Source organism: Saccopteryx bilineata, chromosome 2 (genome assembly GCF_036850765.1).
Source record: "Saccopteryx bilineata isolate mSacBil1 chromosome 2, mSacBil1_pri_phased_curated, whole genome shotgun sequence".
Lineage (NCBI taxonomy): Eukaryota > Metazoa > Chordata > Mammalia > Chiroptera > Emballonuridae > Saccopteryx > Saccopteryx bilineata.
Window position 1 is genome coordinate 25,658,576 of NC_089491.1, and position 21,286 is coordinate 25,679,861.

General features: G+C 47.1%; 3 protein-coding genes across 3 annotated transcripts in view; 2 read left to right on the plus strand and 1 right to left on the minus strand.

Moving 5' to 3' along the window:
- ELP1 (elongator acetyltransferase complex subunit 1) overlaps nt 1-8,656 on the plus strand; it is a 75,025-nt gene extending 66,369 nt beyond the window's left edge. The window contains exons 36-37 of the mRNA XM_066256580.1: nt 2,502-2,577; nt 7,153-8,656. Of these exons, the coding sequence (XP_066112677.1) occupies nt 2,502-2,577; nt 7,153-7,220 (144 nt within the window). The 3' untranslated portion in view covers nt 7,221-8,656. The remainder of the gene's footprint in view (nt 1-2,501; nt 2,578-7,152) is intronic.
- A 3,755-nt stretch (nt 8,657-12,411) lies between these two features.
- Nucleotides 12,412-13,731, minus strand: ACTL7A (actin like 7A). The gene has a single exon (XM_066254678.1). It carries the CDS (start codon nt 13,729-13,731, stop codon nt 12,412-12,414), a length of 1,320 nt encoding a protein of 439 aa, XP_066110775.1.
- A 5,939-nt stretch (nt 13,732-19,670) lies between these two features.
- Nucleotides 19,671-20,924, plus strand: ACTL7B (actin like 7B). The gene has a single exon (XM_066254679.1). It carries the CDS (start codon nt 19,671-19,673, stop codon nt 20,922-20,924), a length of 1,254 nt encoding a protein of 417 aa, XP_066110776.1.
- Nucleotides 20,925-21,286: the final 362 nt, after the last annotated feature.

Consider the following 21,286-nt stretch of genomic DNA (forward strand, 5'->3'; position numbering starts at 1 on the left):
TCTGGTTGCGGCAGAGCAATGCCCCAGATGGGCAAACCATCGCCCCCTGGTGGGCATGCCGGGTGGATCCCGGTCGGGCGCATGCGGGAGTCTGTCTGACTGTCTCCCCATTTCCAACTTCAGAAAAATACCAAAAAAAAAAAAAAAGTGAAAGCAAAAGACTGTCCTGTCCATGAGGCTTGTAGTGGAGCTGCTGCTGAGATCTCCTGTTTGACCAAATGGTGACTATGACACCTTGGCACAGGCTGCGCTTGTTTTTTTTGTTTGTTTTTTTGTTTGTTTTTTTTACAGAGACAGAGAGAGGCGGGGGGATAGACAGGGACAGACAGGAACGGAGAGAGATGAGAAGCATCAATCATTAGTTTTTCGTTGCGACACCTTAGTTGTTCATTGATTGCTTTCTCATATGTGCCTTGACCGCGGGCCTTCAGCAGACCGACTAACCCCTTGCTCGAGCCAGCGATCTTGGGTCCAAGCTGGTGAGCTTTGCTTAAACCAGATGAGCCCGCGCTCAAGCTGGTGACCTCGGGGTCTTGAACCTGGGTCCTCCGCATCCCAGTTCGACGCTCTGTCCACTGCGCCACCACCTGGTCAGGCGGCTGCGCTTGTTTTTATTTCTCCGCTCTGTGCATGACAGCCGTCGTGGAGAAAATGACAGGGTCAGACAGCTGGCCCGGCCTTCAATGAGATTGGGGTGAGCAGGGGGAGGTGTTCTGGCTTATGGGTGACAACAGAGTTCTTGAATGGAATCCCACACAGTTGCTTTTCCTTTTGTTTTATGGGAAATTTGACTTGTTACTTCTATGTTGTTACACCGACCCTTGCTAATTATATTTAAAGCTGTTTGTGCCCCATCAAGAATTATAATGTATTGTCATCTATTTATTGCCTACACTTCTGCTCAGTCTCTCACAACTCAGGTCCAGTAAGAGTTTTGACTTGAGTTCAGAAAGGCAGTGTATCAGTCAGGTCTGATAAGACAAAACCCACAGCTGCTCTTTTGTCAGGGAGAATTTCATATGTGGAAGTGCTTGGATATGAGAGTTGGAGGACTGAGAGGCAGAAAGGGAACACTTAGAGAAAGATCACAGAGATGGTAACGGATGCCACTGGAAGAACAAAAGAAGGGTTTAAAAGTTTGCAGGCAGGGCCTGCGGAGCTGGTTCTTGACCATCTGAGAAGAAGATGCCAGCCAGCTGGTGCTGGTATGTCCGAGAGGTTAATGAGACTGGCTCTCAGTGTAAGAAATAAACAGAAACTGGACCGAGCAGGTGCCGGTGGCGGAGAGAGCGGCTGTTGAGTGACAGGAAGCGGTGGAGGGCAGGCTCCTGCCTCCGCCCGCACTCTCCCCGGGCACTGGAGCCAGCTGACAGGCGTGTTCTCAGCCTCAGCCCAGCAGCTCCAATGGTGCCTGGAAGGGCTTGGAGCTCAGGGACGTGGGGCATCAGCTCACCGGTTAGAAACATACACATTTACTGGGCCTCGACTCCTCAGGCACAACTGGGCAGGGTGCTTCCCCTGTACACCTCATGGAATGTTTTGATTGTTAGATAAGAGGATAGATGTAAAAGCATCTTACAAACCATAAAAATGAGAGCAACTGAGAATCATTACCCTCACAAATACTTGAATATACTAGAATAGGTATTTCCTAGAAGAAATGTGAGGACCTTTAAAACTAGTGATTTCAAAGGTAACCATTTTTAATGCTTCCCCATGCCCTCCTCTGCCCTCCTCTATTCAGGTCATACTAACTTCTAAGTCACTGACTTCATGAGTCTTGGGGACAATGAGCAGGAGTATTGTGGTTTTGTTTGGTCGCTAAAGTATGCTGATGGCACGTGTGCGAGACAGCGTGAGCCACGGGAAGTGCTTGGAGCACGTGGCATTGCCGCCCAGTGTGCCACTGGGGCCTGCGCGTGCATGCTTAGGCTTATACGGGTGCGATTCCTGTCTCTTGTTCTACATTGAACATGTGCAGAATTTTCATTCTACATGATATGCATTTTTTTTTATCTTGGTATAAAAATCCCCACAAATCTTTTAATACAGTGTGAGAGATACTCTGTGTATTCTATAACCTCTTGTACTATTCCCTCTCCCCAGGGTGTGGCTTGCTCATTTGGAAAGGATCAGGCATATATCATTGTAGATTTTCTTTTTTCTTTTTAGCAAGAGAAAACGACCAGCTTTAATGCATATGTTATGTATAGGAACCCCACATACATGAGCGAGTCAGAGACCTCACATACAGGAGAGGTTCCTAGATTTTCTTTTTAGCCCCATCATTACCTTGTTCTGATAGAAAGGAGATTTAGAGATCTCTGTTGAGACTAAAGAAATGGGCAGATTAAAGTCACATAGGAAAAGGGAATTACTATATTTATAGCATCCCAGGGAAGATGGCGGGCTGTTCACTGCTGGAAGGGACCTGGCCTTTGGTATTGTGGTCATCAGAAGTGTGAGATAATGTTTGCTGATACAGTCCACTTTCTTCTTAGGTTCTGGGTCCCAGCTCTACTGCAAATAGTATCATGGCCTCTTATCAACAACAGAAGACTTCAGTTCCTGGTTTTGGTTAGTATTTTTTTCCCTCTAAATTACTACAGTACAAAGCAGAAGGATTATGTATTTGTTGAGAAGTTCAGCAGTATAAGGTTGGGTTGGGTATTGACTACAGTTTTCCCTCAATTCTAAGACTACATCTGTAGTAAAATCAGCTTAATGCTTCTAATGTTGGAAACTTAGGGGCGGAGCATCCAACATGACATTAAATGTGTAATACTTTTTCAATTGCTCTGGTGTATGTCAATACAGTGGTATATTCTTGTCCATACAGGCACATCACAGTTGAAGTTTGAGTCTAAACAGTTGGTTTACACATACTTTTGAAAGATTCTGAATCATAATTTTAAGCTATTGGCAGTTAGTCATTTGCATCTTGGGATATTGTCATAATCCTTAGAGCTGGGCCTTTTTATTCATCTTTAGGATTAACAGTGTGATTTGAAAGCAGAACCAAAGGCCATTAACATTGCACATGCATTTCCTATTTAATTGTACCTCACATGTTTTATTTGTTGAAGGGGGATGATTCTCAGTTAGATTACATATCTATCAAAGTTAAAAGCACTAAAGGCGGCCCTGGCCGGTTGGCTCACTGGTAGAGCGTCTGCCTGGCATGCAGGAGTCCCGGGTTCGATTCCCGGCCAGGGCACACAGGAGAAGCGCCCATCTGCTTCTCCACCCCCCCCCCCTTCCTCTCTGTCTCTCTCTTCCCCTCCCGCAGCTGAGGCTCCATTGGAGCAAAAAGATGGCCGGGGCACTGGGGATGGCTCCTTGGCCTCTGCCCCAGGCGCTAGAGTGGCTCTGGTCGCGACAGAACGATGCCCAGGATGGGCAGAGCATCGCCCCCTGGTGGGCGTGCCGGGTGGATCCCGGTCGGGCGCATGCGGGAGTCTGACTGCCTCCCCGTTTCCAGCTTCGGAAAAGTAAAAAAAAAAAAAAAAAAAAAAAATCACTAAAGGCTTTTGAAAGTTGACTAGAAACTTTTGACAGTTCAGTTTGGTACCTGAGTATTCACAATTCAGGTGCATTAATCAAGCATACCGATCCCTTAGCTTTGAAAGGTTGGTGATATGGTGATATTTTTTTTTATTTTAAGATTTTGTTTATTGATTTTACTGGGTAGAGGGATGAGAAGTAGTTGCTTCACTCCAGCTGTTCATTGGTTGCTTCTTGTATGTGCCTTGACCGGGCAAGCCCACGGTTTCGGACCAGTGACTTCAGCGTTCCAGGTTGGCGCCGCCACAGGCCAGGTGTGATACGTTTTAAAACGGCACTTTTTACTATGGTTACTTGCATTTTCTAGCATGTGACAGGTACCAGTCTGAATTTGTTTTTCGTTTAAATGCTGTACTACAATAGCATTTTGATATTAAAGTAGCCTTTGAGGGTTCACATTAAGTTGAACTTTAACAGCTTACGTTCTGCCACAAATAGACAGCTAACTGCCTTCCATCCCAGCTGAGCGCATGTGTCCAACAGTAACTGCGGTATCCCTGGCTGCCTTCCCGGAGGAGTCCGCTCCCCAGCAGGCTGCTGCTGGTGTCATCCCAAAGCGTGCTTATTTCTGAGCTGCTCCAAGTACACCTTGGACCTGAGGCAGTTTAGTAATTGTTTCGTTTGTCCTGTCTAGTCCAGTCGTCATTGCTGCCCCATTTTCCTTCTTGCTGGCCTGATGGCGACCTTTAGGTCAAGTTGAGTCACACCCTTCCCTGGAGTATTGTGGATGGCTTTATTTATCCAAGAGCATTTCCATTTTCCAGCTGAACCTTAAAGATTCTAATATTAATTTCAAGGTTTCTCATTATCTAAGTATATATTACCGATGTCCAAGATTATGTAGGAAAAGAGTAGTTGTCATCATCCCAAACTAGGCAGGTGAACTACTCCCAAAAGTAGTTCCGCTCACATATTTGTCGGTTACCCCTCTCCAGCCAGCAGTAATAGTTGAGCACACTCAAACATCCCCACAAGTGGGAGGGATCAGTGACTTGATGAGTGGGGTCCGTGGCTAGATGAGGCATTTTCTCTGTTTCGTGTTTATGATGCAGTGTAATATCATGCAGATTGATTACCAGTCTTGTGGAATTACAGGGTTTTATAAAATGGATTAAAGTGTTAACAGAACTCCTAGCTGAGTTGGACTTGTTATAATTGATAACAGAGGAAGTACTTTCAAATGAGACTGACCCAACTATCAAAGGATTAAGAAAAAGTCCTTGGAAAAATTGATAAACCTTCCATGTATTTTTGAAAAAGTTCCTCTTTTTGTGCTGTAAAATTCAAACGTGGAAATGTGGAAGATGTCATGTCCTGCCGTCATTCAGTTTGTCGGAATAATTACTTTCCTGCCAAAAGTCAATACTTGATATTTTTCCTTAGTTAAGTCTAGGAATCAAACACTATTATAGTGATGGTTATGCCTAATTTTTTAATAAGATAAAAAAATATATATTTTTTTATATACTTATACATTTACATATTTTCATAGCTTGTTTCTTTTCCTAAAAACAAAGTCTCAGAGCTTAATAACTGTTTAACATTAAATCCTGGTCCTTGTTGACAGTGAATTTATTTAAGTAGCTTTTTCCAATATCAGCATTCCTAAATAAGCAAAACCTCCAGTGGCTGGAGGTTTGTATCTTTTTTTTATCTGTACAGTTTTTTGTTTGGGGGAGAGCAGTAACTGTATGTGAAATTATAAAATTGACCCTGGCCGGTTAGCTCAGCGGTTGAGCGTCGGCCTAGCGTGTGGAGGACCCGGGTTCGATTCCCGGCCAGGGCACACAGGAGAAGCGCCCATTTGCTTCTCCACCCCTCCGCCGCGCCTTCCTCTCTGTCTCTCTCTTCCCCTCCCGCAGCCAAGGCTCCATTGGAGCAAAGATGGCCCGGGCGCTGGGGATGGCTCTGTGGCCTCTGCCCCAGGTGCTGGAGTAGCTCTGGTCGCGACATGGCGACGCCCAGGATGGGCAGAGCATCGTCCCCTGGTGGGCAGAGCGTCGCCCCTGGTGGGCGTGCCGGGTGAATCCCGGTCGGGCGCATGCGGGAGTCTGTCTGACTGTCTCTCCCTGTTTCCAGCTTCAGAAAAATGAAAAAAAAAAAAAAAAAAAATTATAAAATTGATACTGTTAGAGACAGTCTGGATTGTGCAGAAAAGTATGTTAAAGAAAATTAAACTTTGATGGTTTCTAGTCGTATATATATGTATACCTGTATTTGTATGTAATATCCATATTTTTAAAACTTTTTCTAAAGTTTTATTTATTTATTTATGGCAGAGATAGAGTCAGAGAGAGGGACAGATAGAGACAGACAGACAGGAAGGGAGAGAGATGAGAAACATTAATTCTTCGTTGTGGTTCCTTAGTTGTTCATTGATTGATTGCTCATATGTGCCTTGATGGGGGGGAGGCTACAGCAGACCGAGTAACCCCTTGCTCGAGCCAGTGACCTCACCAGTCCAAGCTGGTGAGTTTTGCTCAAACCAGATGAGCCTGCGCTCAAGCTGGCGACCTCGGGGTCTCGAACCGGGGTCCTCCACATCCCAGTCTAACGCTCTATCCACTGCGCCTCCACCTGGTCAAGCTTAAAAACTTTCTTAAGCATTTTTCTCAGATTGTTAAGTAAGTTTTCACGAATGAGAATATTCTTGAAAAACATTCTTGTATGGCTCACGTGCAGATGAGCTGTTGGAAGTTTATCATGAATCCTGCTAATGTAAAACATTTTTATATCCACGTTTCTCATGTCTCTGCTCCCTGTATATCAGTGATTTTCAACCTTTTTTACATTTTTTACATTTACGAAATCCTGGGGCACACCACCTACCAAAATGACACAAAATGACACTCTAACACAGTACATATTATACATATAGTTAATAATATAGTTTCTAAATGTATTTATACTCACCTGACCATGTCTCACGGCACACTAGTGTGCCGTGGCACACTGGTTGAAAAACACTGCTGTATATGATTCTTATTTAGGTAAGAGACTCCACAAAATAACTTAGGAAGGGCCTGGCAGTTTTATCTAAGTGACAGTTTTCCCTTACACATTTGCTCTCCTCTATTTTTTTTTAAAGAGGAACATTTTTATTGATCAGTGTGGTTGCATAATTTTTTTATCATAAAGTATATATATATTTTCTGTCCAGTAACTTTACTTACTGATACACATGCCACCATGTTTCTTTCACTCTCACAATCGAGGAACATTTTACATGTAGTTAAATGTATAGATTTAGGGGGACATACTTTGATGGGACTTAACATAGTATGGCCTGGTAACCAGCACACCACCCACTTGAAGTATAGAACATCTTTCACTCTGAGTCACTCGGTGGGCGTTTTTGTGCTGCGCCCCCATATATCTGACCTGGAATGGAATTCCTCTCCCGGGGCAGGGCGTCCGGGCTGTGCTTGCCCTGATCAGAGGGTGTGACGCAACAGGAATATTAACTCTGGTTCCGATGGTCGTCTTGTAGGTACAGAGCCCAGCAGCCCAGTTCTAGATCACAGTGACTGCCTCGGCTCCCACCAGCAAGGAGGAGTGTGTTCAGTCACTATCTCTCCTTTTTCCTAGGTGCGGAGCTCTTCATACCGCCGAAGCTCAACAAAAGGACCCAGTGGAAACTGAGCCTGTTAGAGTGATGAACCCTTTGGAGGGCTCTGGCAGAGAAGCGCCCCCCCCCCCGCCCTGCTGGGGGCCTGCTGTCCAGAACTGGGAGGAGTGGGCACAGATCCGCCTCCCCGGCACCGCAGGGACCTGCAGGCACCACGCCGTCCTAGTCTAGTTTGTTTTTATTTTGCATTGAGTTTTAATTAGCAAAACTTTCATCTCTACCTAATTAGAGCATCATTCTGTAAGAATTGCTGTTCTTTTAGTTTGTGCTGTTTGAGAGCATATTTCTGTATTAATGGTAATCAGGAGATGAGGTTTCATTCCCATTTAAGGTCTAATTTATATAAGTCACATAATTAATTTGTGCCTCAGTTAATTGGGAATAGTGTTTCATGGCTTCTACCTCAAACATGGGGAAAAAAGTAATGTTTTTAAATTGCTTTATGTTCAAGGAGGAGAGCATTCAATGTAAACAACATGACTGTTAGTACTACCAATTTGGTCACATTTAATCACTTAATGACTTTTCACCTAGAACTAGAGCAAAATAAAAAGCTAAACATATCCTTTGACATTCAAAGCTTTTCCGTGCTAACAGCTGTTATTTTGTAGTATCTTACCTGGTCAGCTTCTGATTATAATTGAGTTGAGCCTCCTATCACTACAATGTCCATAGGGACTGTTTTCACTGCCTGTGAATTTTCTGCTAGTTAGCAGAACAGATTAGGATTTCTGAAACAGAACCATGAACATTTATTATGGTGGAACAGTGTTCATTATGTGGCATGCATAGTTGTAACTTATTCCTTTTTCTCTAAATATTGCTTCTTTTAGCATAATGTGTTTGTCAGTGTCTAGACTTTCATTTATTTTTCTGTGTCCTACTTAACTGACCTCTGTCTTTTAGCTATTTTCTTTGAAAGAAATGAAAATGTTTTCTCTTTTTGGTCAGTCTAGAGAAAACTCATTGCATTTGGACAATAGTTTTGTGGCTAATTCTTAGGTAAGGTTAAAATTTTCTTCCATGACTTTACTACCAGAACCAGAGCTATATATAAACTAACAGGAAATGCTGCTTTTGATTCTCAGAATATAGGTATATCCACAATTATAATTTAAGACTTTTCTTAATATAGCAAAATGTTAACTGTAGAATTTAGGTGTGTTGACTATATAATTCACCTTTTCTCAGTGTCTGAAAATTTTCTCAAAATAATAGAAAAAAATACAGTTATATCCTGCTTTGGAGAAATTGACTTTTTGACTCATACCATGTGCATTTTGCTCTAATTAAGTGCCTGACACTGAAAGGCTGAAAGTGCTTTGTGATGCCTCTGGCATGTAAGGGGACATGGTAATTGACACAACATTTTAATACGTTTTATTGCTTCCGCCATGGATAACAGTGAAGGGACCCATGCTGATGGATTGGAAATACAAGTAAATGTACCTATTGATAACAGTATGACTTCATGGATGATCATTTTCCTTAAAATAATGTATTGAAGCAACAGGAAAGAATTTGTGTGAATTCTTGCCATTCAGATTACTGTCAATTACTGTGTCTCTCATTGGAGCGAGATGGGACTGTTTGTTTAGAAGCAGTAGGCTGGTGCAGACCTTCCAAACTGAAGGCAGAGCCAAGAAAAATTCATGGGGAAGCTACAGTTTATGGAGAAAAGAGAAACTCCTGGGAGTGCAGAATGCTTCATTTTAGGGAAAGATGCTGTCAAGTTCTAGAAAAGATATAAAACTCTTGCCCCCACTTTGGACACTGTCCCAGAGCAAGTTCATGCTGGAGTGAACTAAAAGCTTGCATTCGTTTGTTGGCTCCTTTGAATCAGCTTTGCTCAGATACACCAGACATCTGGAAGTAACTCGCAGAGGACTGTCCCCTAAAATCAAAGTGCATTTTAAATTTACACTTCTTAAAAACAAAGAAAACTAAGACAAGATCCTTTTTTTTTAAGCGAGAGAGGCAGGAAGGGAGAGAGATGAGAAGCATCAATTATTTGTTGCAGCTCCTTAGTTGTTCATTGAGTGCTTTCTCATATGTGCCCCGACAGGAGCGCTGCAGCTTAGCCAGTGACCCCTTGCTCAAGCCAACAACCTGGGGCTTAAGCCAGTGACCTTGGGCTTCAAACCAGCGACCATGGGGTCATGTCTATGATCCCACGCTCAAGCCAGCAACACCACGCTCAAGCTGGTAACCTCGGGGCTTTGAACCTGGGTCCTCAGCATCCCAGGCTGATGCTTTATCCACTGTTCCAACACCTGGTCAGGCAGCAGTTAATGTTTTTATCATAATGTCTTTGTGAGTATAGCTTAGCACTGCCACATATTTTAAAACATTTTTCATATATACGTGTGTGTGTACATATATATACATATATTTGTGTGCGTGTACACACATGCACTTTTTTGAGGGATTATTAATGGCCATAAAGAAGGTATTTTTAAAAATAAATAAAACCAACAATTTTTAGTAATTTAAGGTAGCTACAGTGTGTCCGTAAAGTCATGGTGCACATTTGACTGGTCACAGGAAAGCAACAAAAGATGATAGAAATGTGAAATCTGCACCAAATAAAAGGAAAACTCTCCCAGTTTCATACCTATTCAGTGCAGTTTGATGTGGGCTCACGCACAGATTTTTTAGGGCTCCTTAGGTAGCTATCCCGTATAGCCTCTACAGACTCGTCACTGACTGATGGCCTACCAGAACGGGGTTTCTCCACCAAACTGCCGGTTTCCTTCAACTGCTTATCCCACCAAGTCATGTTATTCCTATGTGGTGGTGCTTTGTTATAAACGCGCCGATATTCACGTTGCACTTTGGTCATGGATTCAAATTTAGCGAGCCACAGAACACACTGAACTTTCCTCTGTACCATCCACATCTCGAATGGCATGGCCGTGGGCTGCTCCGCTGTATACACAGTGTTACGTCATCATCTGCACATGCGCACATGCTGCCACATCATCCTACAGAAACTGGGAGGGTTTTCCTTTTATTTGGTGCAGATTTCACATTTCTATCGTCTTTTGTTGCTTTCCTGTGACCGGTCAGAAGTGCACCATGACTTTCCGGACACACTGTATAAGTTTGGGAAGCAAAATGATCTCCACACCGCTGCCCCAGCCCCCAACCCCCGGGCTGTGCTGGCCCATAGACCTCTGTGCTTCACTAGAAGCACCACCTGGACAAGCCCTTGGGAATGTTTGCTTGTCCTTCCTTGTCTGTCATGTTTATTAGTAACTAGGGTGAGCACGATCATCTTGGAAGCAAGGTCACTGTAAATACGCTGTAGACCACCCAAAGCTAGTACTGTGGTGTTGGCGACACTGAAGACGTGCTCTAGATTCCTGTGTTCTCTGCTCCCTGGACACCTGCCTGTTTCCTGGTAGGCCACTCCACCATTGCTCTCAATGGTTCTGAAGTCCTGGGAACTTAACACCAGAACTAAGGTTCTGGAACAACTTTAAGATGTCCTTCTGTCCTGCAGGAAAGAAGAGTCCATGGTTCTATCCATTTTAGTGTAATTGGTCAACATGGTTGAGTCTTGTTGAATCTTGCTTTCCTACAACCTTGTGTTCCCATTGGGTTTCTCAGCCTTGGCACCCTTTGGGTCATACCATTTTTTTGTGTTAGGGGGCTGTGCGTTGTAGGGTGTTTAATCACATCCCTGGCCTCTACTCTCTGGATGTCAGTGTTATACACCCCCCACTCATGTTATGATGATCCAAAATATCTCCAGACATTGCCAGTGTACCTTAGGGGTCACAATTGCCCCCATTTGAGAACCACTGGGGCTAAGATGACTTCCAAATACTTACTAAAAGTATTCACCTTTTTATGAGGGTTCTTTTTTCTACAAGGGTGATTGTATAAGGATCAAGTGAGGGGATTCGTAAAAGTGCTTTGAAAAAGACTGTGCTATCGTTTAGCCTTATGTTGGTATTTTTCATTTTAAAATACAGTATAATGTTCAGGCCTAGGATAGCCTGGAGTTTCCCACCCTCCAGAGCTACCTCCCATGCCGCCTCTCCTTCAAGACCCTCACTGTTTTGGGGGTTCTTGACTTGGTGCATAGGCCCTTAAAGGGTATGAAGATAGTATTGAATATATTTCTGTATGAGTGTTTTCCTCTGTTCGCTTATGTATTTTATTTTATGCATTTAAAAATATTATTCAGAGGAGAGTACATAGGCTTTATCATCATGCCAAAGAGGTCCAAAGGTTAAGAACTAACCAAACTTCCGCCTGCCCATTGTGAAAGTTCATGGAGCATTGACATTTGACTGGTTTGAGCAGAAACTGAGATAATCAATCGATACCTCTTTCTCATGTCAGTGTGCCCAACTCTTAGCCTATCTAAGACACCAAGGTCAGGCCAAGTCATCCTTGCTGAACTGTAGGAAGTCCAGGTACCTGTCTCTGGCTGTCTCAGCTTCCCTACTCCAGCTGTGCTGTCTCCCCAGGTCTGGATCCAGGTAATCAGGGCTGTCTGGGCAAACCTGGAGGCTCTGAGGGTGGCTCTGTAGTTCTCCCTGGGGTGGGAGGGATGCCATAGCTCTCCTGTGAGTGCTTGAACTTGTGCCTTTGTGTGGCGGGGGCTGGAACAGGGTTGGTGCAGGATACACAGGAGGACCATGGTAAGATTTTTGGGCTCCTATGTAAGAAATAGAAGACTATAAGATAATGCTAATAACTCTTATGATCACCTCCTGGAGGCCAGGCACTGGTGTTGGGTGCTTTGTGGGAGATGGAACCCTGACAGCATCCTGCCTATTGGTGTTCATCAAACAGGATCTTCTTACATTCACAGTAGCATGTAATCTATCCGCATACTCCCCCTTGCGAGCAGATTTTAACAAAACACTAGTTCCTAAAGTGGGAAATTCACAAAATAAGGGACAGCATAATTTCAGAGCTAGCTCCTCCCAACAATGTTTAAGCAGTTAACATGTGATGCATGTCTCTTTCTTCCATCATCCACCCCCCCTCCACTTTTGTGTTAGCAAACGTGCATTTTAAAGCAGAGCCGCATTCATGCAGTGGTTCTCGTTAAGTCAGGAAGTAGAGAGACACACTGTGGAGGGAACAGACTGTTTAATACTGCTGGAGCGAGCGTGCTGGCTCTGCTCCATTGTGTGGGATGGGTGCTCACCCAGCAAAGCTGAGGCATGGCAACCAGAGCGACCACACTTCCTGGGAGCTCAGAAGCACCTCCGGTAGAGGAAGAAAGGCCCGCGTTCCTCGTACTCCGCACGATAGACCCACAGCGGTTGGAAGCCCTGCAGCGATGCCAGGATGGAGCCACCCGTCCACACTGCAGTGTCTCTTTCAGATAGCACGTTTACCTGGGGGGTGTCGTTGGGACACAGGTGGCTCAGCTCCTTCTGCAGACGGATGGGGAAGCCGCTGAGCATCGTGCTCCCCCCGCAGAGCAGGATCTTCCCCACGAGGTCCCGTTTGAGGGCGATGTCACACTTGTTAAGGCAGGTCACTGTCTGGGTGTGGAGGCCCAGCTGCATGGACTTGATCAGAGAAGGTTTAAAGAACATCTCTGAGCAGAGGAACCTTTCCTGGCACAGGGAGATGACCTGGCCGTCCGGCAGAGTGTAGTGCATCCGATACTCAGTCTCTGGGACTTTCTTCTGTTCAGCGGGGTCCAAGGCCACGAAGCAGCATTTCTTCTTGATGTCCTCCACAATGCCCATCTGGTCCTCGGTGAAGTGTTTTCCCGCCTTGTTCATCAGGCTCATCAAGTAGGCTGTCAGATCAGAGCCTGCATAGTCCAGCCGTCCCGTGATGCTGGGCAGGGGATAGCCTTCATAGATGGGGACCACGTAGGACACACCGTGGCCAACCTCCACGACCAGGCCAGAGGTCCTTCCGTAGGAGTACATGGACAGGCGGGACTGGTAGGCGATGTGCATTGCAGGAGTGCCGAAGGTCTCAAACAGCATTTCAGCATACTTCTCTCTGTTGGTGTGCGGGCTCAGGGGCGGGTCCGAAACCAAGACCGCATGCTCGTCTGGGGCAATCTTCATCTCTTTATGGAAGAGGTATTCCCAGATATCCTGCATGGAATCCCAGTCCACGATGATGCCGTGCTGCAGAGGGTTCGTTAGCTTGAGACGAACCCCTGGATTGATGAGCTCCTGCCCCACGTATGTCTCCTTGCGATTGTCCCCAGTCTTGGCGGTCTCCATGTAGGGCTTGCCCACTGTTGATGAGATCATGTGGGTAGGCCTCGGCAGCCCGGCAAAGCCACATTTACAGTAGCCAGTGCCAAGGTCCACAACCACTGCTTTGGTCACCTTTACCTTGAGGCTCTCCTTGACCTCTGCTGACTTAGTAGGTTCTGGCTCCGAGCAGTTCTGGCGGACCCACACTGCACGCTTGGCCGGGCCCTCCTTTAAGGAGGCAGTCGGGAGGACCTGGGCGTTCGCAGAGACCTGTTCATCCTTTCTCTTGCTGGGCCCACCCCCTATGATGGCTGCCTGAGGAGCCCCCGTGCCGTAAAGAGCCATCTTACTCTCAGAAAGTTCCTTGATCCCACTGGCTCTCAGAAAGTTCCTTGATCCCACTGGCTTCAAGGCCTGGAAGATTGAAACCAAAGTCAGCTTGAGAATTTCCCCAATGATGACATCACCAATTATGACATAATTCAATGACCTGGGGCTTTCTAGATACTGGGACACATTGTCCCATGGTAGGGTTGATTTGGGGACTGTTTCTGAGGTGATACACCTTTTTCTAATTTTGTCATAAGCTTGATGTATATTTATTGAGTGCTTGCTATGTGCAAGGCAGCTAGGAATACAGGGCAGAAGTAAAAAGTGAAAGTTCTCTGCCCTTCTAGAGTTTACATTCTAAGGAGTGGAAGTTGGGGACACACAGATAAGATATATATATATATGGCCTACCGGAAAGTTCTGTCCGTTTCTATCACAAGTTTCAACACATAAGCACATGTTTATTTGGCACATGTGTGCCTCTCTGTTTTTATCACAATGTATATATACTGACGTAGCAAATTAACTAAAAGTTGATTCTCGTTAGTCTTATGTGTGAAGCGATAGTGTACCCATGGCTACTGATAAAGTTCATTTACATCACTGTAATTTTTACAAATTTCAACAAGGAAGAAATGCTACAGAAGCATGTCTGTTGCATCCACCATATTCCCCGGACTTAGCACCCTCCGACTATCATTTGTTTTTGTCCTTACAAAATTTTTTGAAGGGCAAAAAATTCAAAAATGAAGAAGATATCAAACAAGTACTTGTTCAATTTTTCGCATCAAAAGATAAAACATTTTTCAAAAATGGGATATACAAATTGCCCTCATGCTGGCAAGAAATCATTAATAATAATGGCAATTAGGCCCTGGCTGGTTGGCTCAGTGGTAGAGCATCAGCCTGGCGTGCAGAAGTCCTGGGTTCGATTTCCGGCCAGGGCACACAGGAGAAGTGCCCATCTGCTTCTCCACCCCTCCCCCTCTCCTTCCTCTCTGTCTCTCTCTTCCCCTCCTGCAGCCAAGACTCCATTGGAGCAAGGATGGCCTGGGCGCTGGGGATGGCTCCATGGCCTCTTCCCCAGGCGCTAGAATGGCTCTGGTTGCAGCAGAGTGATGCCCCGGGTGGACAGAGCATCGCCCCCTGGTGGGTGTGCCGGGTGGATCCTGGTTGGGCGCATGCAGGAATCTGACTGCCTCCCCGTTTCCAGCTTCAGAGAAATGCAAAGAAAATAATAATAATAATGGTAATTATATTATTTAATAAAGTTTATTGACGGTGAGAAAAATTTGTATTTTGTTTTATTCCAAAAACGGACAGAACTTTCCAGTAGACCGTATATATATGTATATATATGTATGTTAAGGGCAAAAAAAGGGGCGGTGGAAGTGAGGCAGGGAGGTTGGCCATATTAATGTGCCTGGGCACAGTGACACTGAGTGAGAATCTGAAGGAGGTGGGAGAGGGTGCCACATGCATATCTGAGCAACAGATGCAGAAGACTGGAAGCAGACATGTCTGATGAGTTAGGCCCGGTGTCAGCAAATACGGCCTGCAGCCTGTGTTTTGTAAATAAAATTTTATTGGAATACAGCCAGTCTATGGCTGCGTTTGTGGCAACAAGGACTGTGTGGCCCACAAAACTGAAAATAAATAGTGAGTATGGAAAAAGCTCATCAGCCCCCAAGTCAGAGGATCCCAAGAAGACGAGTGTGGCTGGAGTGGAGAGAGCGAGGAAAAGGACGGGAAATGGAGGACTCGGGGGCAGGAAAGGTGAGCAGCTCACTTTGGGCCCTTATGGGCCATTGTGAGGACTTTGACTCTGTCCCTGCATGAGGTCAGAAAGCACTAGAGAATTGAGCAGGGAGTTGACACCATCTGGTTTAGATTTTAATAGGAATAGTTGTTGCTGTGGTGATTGTGCTGAAAACTTAAATCTCATTTGTTCTTAGGACAATCTGCAGATGAATTATTTTTAGACACTTATTTATCCTTCCTTCATCTGGGTCATTGGGTCAGCAATGAAATTAGACCCTACAGAGTCCCACTGATAAAAATGTTGAGGCTCTTAGGTGCATAATTCATCCAGCCAACAGTGACCAAACTCTCCTTACTAGGACTTTCTCCCAGAGGTGTGCTGTGGACACACCTTGATGGGACCCGGCATAGGCCAATGAGGCTGCTCAGGTATCTCCTCCCCTGCCATCTCTGAAGCGGGGCTTTACTGGTGCTGACACTTGCCACTCAAGGCACCTAGAATCCAACCTCAGTTTGTGCAGCTGTATGCTCTTCATAAGTGAGTCACTGCAATGAGTGGAACCCAGGTCTTCAAAGTCTGGTTCCTTACTCATCTTTATTCTGTAGTGTCTTTCCATATGGAATAGAAGGAGAAGTAGGTGCAGGGGGGGTCGGTGAATATTGTCTTTAAATAGCATAAGGGTTGTCGTGTGGAAGAATTAGCTTCTACACAACCTCAAAAATAGACCCAAGAGCTTCTTCAGAGAGGTACAAGTGTAAATCCAGTGAGAGGAAGAATTTATGACTCACAGCTGTTCCTACCAGACCAAGTGTCCAATCCTCAGGTTCTGTGATCTGTGATACCACCTATGGAGCCTGGTGATGGTCATGACTATAATCTGTATAATCTAGTTTCATAGTCCTGTGTTCCAAGAAACAGTTCAGCAAACAAGAGTTCCCCTGAGTTCTTAACATTTTTACATGTTTGGCAGTATTAATTACATCTTTTTTTTTTTTTTTTTTTTTTTTTTTTTTTTTTACAGAGACAGAGTGAGTCAGAGAGAGGGATAGACAGGGACAGAGAGAGATGAGAAGCATCAATTATTAGTTTTTCATTGCGCGTTGCAACACCTTAGGTCATTGATTACTTTCTCATATGTGCCTTGACTGCGGGCCTTCAGCAGACTGAGTAACCCCTTGCTGGAGCCAGCGACCTTGGGTTCACACTGGTGGGCTTTTTTTTTGCTCAAACCAGATGAGCCCGTGCTCAAGCTGGTGACCTCGGGGTCTTGAACTTGGGTCTTCCACATCCCAGTCTGATGCTCTATCCACTGCGCCACCGCCTGGTGAGGCTTTTTTTTTTTTTTTTTTACAGAGATAAGAGAGAGTCAGAGAGAGGGATAGATAGGGACAGACAGACAGGAATGGAGACAGATGAGAAGCATCAATCATCAGTTTTTTGTTGTGACACCTTAGTTCAGCGGTTCTTAACCTGTGGGTCGCGACCCCAGCGGGGTCGCCTAAAGCCATCAGAAAATACATAATGCATATCAGGTATTTACATTCCAAATCATAACTGTAGCAAAATTACAGTTATGAAGTAGCCACCAAAATTATTTTTTGGTTTGGGGTCACCGCAAAATGAGGAACTGTATTGCAGGGTCACAGCATTAGAAAGGTTGAGAACCACTGCCTTAGTTGTTCATTGATTGCTTTCTTTTTTTTTTTTTTTTTTTGTATTTTTTCTGAAGCTGGAAACGGGGAGAGACAGTCAGACAGACTCCCGCATGCGCCCGACCGGGATCCACCCGGCACGCCCACCAGGGGGCGACGCTCTGCCCACCGGGGCGATGCTCAGCCCCTCTGGGGCGTCGCTCTGTTGCGACCAGAGCCACTCTAGTGCCTGGGGCAGAGGCCAAGGAGCCATCCCTAGCACCCGGGCCATCTTTGCTCCAATGGAGCCTTGGCTGCGGGAGAGGAAGAGAGAGACAGAGAGGAAGGAGAGGGGGAGGGGTGGAGAAACAGATGGGTGCCTCTCCTGTGTGCCCTGGCTGGGAATCGAACCCGGGACTTCGGCACGCCAGGCCGACGCTCTACCACTGAGCCAACCGGCCAGGGCCGATTGCTTTCTCACATGTGCCCTGACCGTGGGCCTTCAGCAGACCGAGTAATCCCTTGCTCGAGCAAGCGACCTTGGGTCCAAGCTGGTGAGCTTTGCTCAAACCAAATGAGCCCGTGCTCAAGCTGGCAACCTTGGGGTCTCAAACCTGGGTCCTCCGCATCCCAGTCCAACACGCTATCCCCTGAGCCACCACCTGGTCAGGCTTAATTACATCTTTTAAAAATTATTATTATTGAGAGAAGGGGAGGCAGAGAGGCAGACTCTAGCATGTGCCTTGACCTGGCAAGCCCCCATGGGGCAATGCTCTTGCACATCTGGGGCTGTTGCTTTGTTGAGCTGTTTTTTAGCATCTGAGGCGAAGAGGCCACAGAGCCATCCTCAGCACCTGGGGCCAACTCGCTCTAACCAATTGAGCCATGGCTACAGGAGAGAGAGAGAAGTGGAAGGGGGAGGAATGGAGATACAGATGGTCACTTCTGTGTGCCCTGACTGCAAATCGAACCCAGGACATCCACATGCTGGGCCAATGCTCTACCACTGAGCCAAACAACAGGCCAAAGTCTAATTATGTCTTAAAACTCCCCTTTTCTTTTCCATCCATGTCTCCTAATTCCTTAGCTTGTTTTGTTTTTAATTCTCTCTGAAAACTTCCTCAGCCCCAGTTGTTTCTTTTCTCCTTTTTCTTTTATTTCTTTATCATCAAAGCCCTAATATGTTTGTTGGTTGGTTGGTTGGTTGCACGGGGTAGGGGGCAGTTTGGGATAGAGGGCCCTATGAGAACCCAGTGAATCTGTCCATTGCGGATGACAGGCCATCTTTCTTTCTTTGGGTGGAGGTAAGTGGTCCACCTTTGTCCCTCACTCCACATCTAATCCAGCCATCTAATGTAAGTGCAGTGCCTGAGGCTAGCCTAACAGCTTGGATTGAATTGAGGGTAGTTAGGGGACCAACTAGTGAGATTAGATTCTACTTTCTAAACTTTTCTAGCACCTGTCCCTTGCTCCCGTATACATTATCACCACCCTAGTTGAGGCCACCTATGCGTCTTACAAGAATTGCTTCAATTCTTCTTTCAGGTCTCAGAGTTTAGAGTTTTGCCCCTTTATAGTACAGCTAAACACTGATCTTTCTAAAATGTTCCTAGGAGCCAAATCTGACCGCTCCTCTGCTTAGAGTCTTTATTGGTGTTCAGCTGGCCTCAATTTCAACAACCTCTTAAACTCCTAGCATTCGAGGCCATCCCTGGTTGGCTCCATGACCTCTGGCTCCATCTATTTTACTAAACATCTTAACCACAGGCAGTCCCCACAGGCTGAGCTGCCTCCTGGGACACATATCCCTCCTCTTAACTACCTGACAAATACCCACATATCTTTCAAACTTGACTTAAGCATCACATCTCCAGGGAAACTTCTCCCTTCAATGAGCGTTTGCTCCTTTGAACACCTCTGTTCTCCCAATAGACGTTCACCTGAGGGCTCCTCTGCATCCATGCCATCTTCTTCCCACTTAGACTGGCTACTGGCTGGGGCTAGGTTTCTATCTACAACAGACAGGCGGTACTGGGCTGGACCCACCACAAACCCCAGTAAATGTCAAAGGAAGTAATGCAAGTACTGTTGGGGCCCTCACGCTCTTTAGGGAGACCGAGTGCACTGGAGTTGGATGAACTAGGGTTAACTTACAAATATTCCAAGTGCTTTCCGCTCGTGGGCAAGTCATTGGAATTCTGAACCTCAATGCCCTGAGCTCTGCCTTCCTCACAGGATTCTGTGAAGTTAACATGTGAGGGGCCTTCTACAGTGCCTAGCTTACTATAAGGGTGTCCGGTTTCTGCAGGAGCAGAAACCTTTGAGATCCCAGGGTTCTTGGGTTCCTAAAACTTGGCCACCTGTTCTGTCCTGAGCAAAGGCAAGTCTGGGGGAGGAAGTTGAGGGTGACAGATCATAGTTCTGCCAAGGCCAAGCCCTCCCCTAGCTGCTGGAATGGACCAGCCCGAGTGATGTCACAATCCCGAGTGGTTGCCATGGCCCTCATTTATCTCCATGGAGCTCCAGGATGCGGATGTGAGAAAGGTGGACAAGGAAGGCAGATGGCGAAGAGGAACAGCCAGAGCCCCATGCCCATGGGCACCACACAGGGAGATGCTGGGGAGGCAGGAACGCTGTCTGCTCCTGATGCTAGCACTGGGGACCCAGGTTCGGCCACTCAGCTGAAGACAATGCCCAAGAACGTGCGCAAGGTCAAAGCGCTCATCATCGACCTGGGCTCGCAGTACTGTAAGTGCGGCCACGCAGGGCAGCCGAGGCCCACCCACTTCATCTCCTCCACGGTGGGCAGGCGCCACCCCGAGGCGGCGGAAGTGGGCGATGCCCGCAAGGAGACCTACGTGGGCCACGAGCTGCTCAACATGGAGGCCCCCCTGAAGCTGGTCAACCCTCTAAAACATGGCGTTGTGGTGGACTGGGACTGTGTCCAGAGCATCTGTGAGTACGTCTTCCACACGGCCATGAAGATTGTCCCCGAGGAGTACGCCATACTGGTCTCCGACCCCCCGCTCAGCCCCAGAGGCAACCGGGAGAAGTACGCGGAGCTCATGTTCGAGACCTTTGGCGTCCCCGCCTTGCACGTGGCGTCCCAGTCGCTGCTGTCCCTTTACTCCTACGGCAAGACCACCGGGCTGGTGGTGGAGAGCGGGCACGGCGTCTCGCACGTGGTCCCCATCTCGGAGGGCAACGTGCTGCCCGGCCTCACGGGCCGCGCCGAGTACGCCGGGGGCGCCCTCACCAACTACCTGCTGCAGCTGCTCAACGAGGCCGGCCACCGGTTCACGGACGCCCACCTGCACATCGTGGAGCACATCAAGAAGATGTGCTGCTACTCGGCTTTCCTGCCCGAGGAGGAGCTCGGCCTGCGCCTGGAGGAGCTGCGGGTGGAGTATGAGCTTCCGGACGGCGAGCTCATCACCATCGGCCACGAGCGCTTCCGCTGCGCCGAGATGCTCTTCCAGCCCGGCCTGGTGGGCAGCGGCCAGCCCGGCCTGCAGGCGCTCACGGCCGCCTGCCTGGGCCAGTGCCGGGAGGCCGGCTTCAGGGAGGAGATGAGCGGCAACGTGCTGCTGTGTGGCGGCTGCACCATGCTGGATGGCTTCCCCGAGCGCTTCCAGAGGGAGCTGAGCGCCCTCTGCCCAGGGGACAGCCCCGCGGTGGCTGCTGCAGCCGAGAGGAAGACGTCCGTGTGGACCGGGGGCTCCATCCTGGCGTCCCTGCAGGCCTTCCAGCAGTTCTGGGTCAGCAAGGAAGAGTTTCAGGAGTGGGGCGGGGCGGCCATCTACACCAAGTGCTGAGCGGGGGCCCCAACCGGCCAGGTCATGTGGTTAGGCGACCTCAGGCCACTCGACATTTACAGAATTTCATATAAAATTATAACACAATGGCTCTTGTCTAGCCTGGATTTCCTGCTTTGTCTGCTAGCAGAAGATTGTGGGGAGCTGGGTTTACGGGTATCAGCACCTTTTGCTCTACTGAGTCAGGAGCAGCAGGAATGGGAGGTTCGTGGGTGGGGCTGTCTTCACTGGCTCCTCTCCTCATGAGGTGACATCATTGAAGAGCCCAGAATGTGGCTTCCTGTTCCATCAGCTCCTCAGGGTTCAAAACCCAAGTCAGTACACACGTTGCTTGCTCGCCCATGGGCTAAGGGGGACACGAA

Coding starts and splice junctions, on each gene's coding strand:
- ACTL7B (XM_066254679.1), top strand. CDS start 19,671: ATGGCGAAGAGGAACAGCCAGAGCCCCATGCCCATGGGCACCACACAG.
- ACTL7A (XM_066254678.1), bottom strand. CDS start 13,731: ATGGCTCTTTACGGCACGGGGGCTCCTCAGGCAGCCATCATAGGGGGT.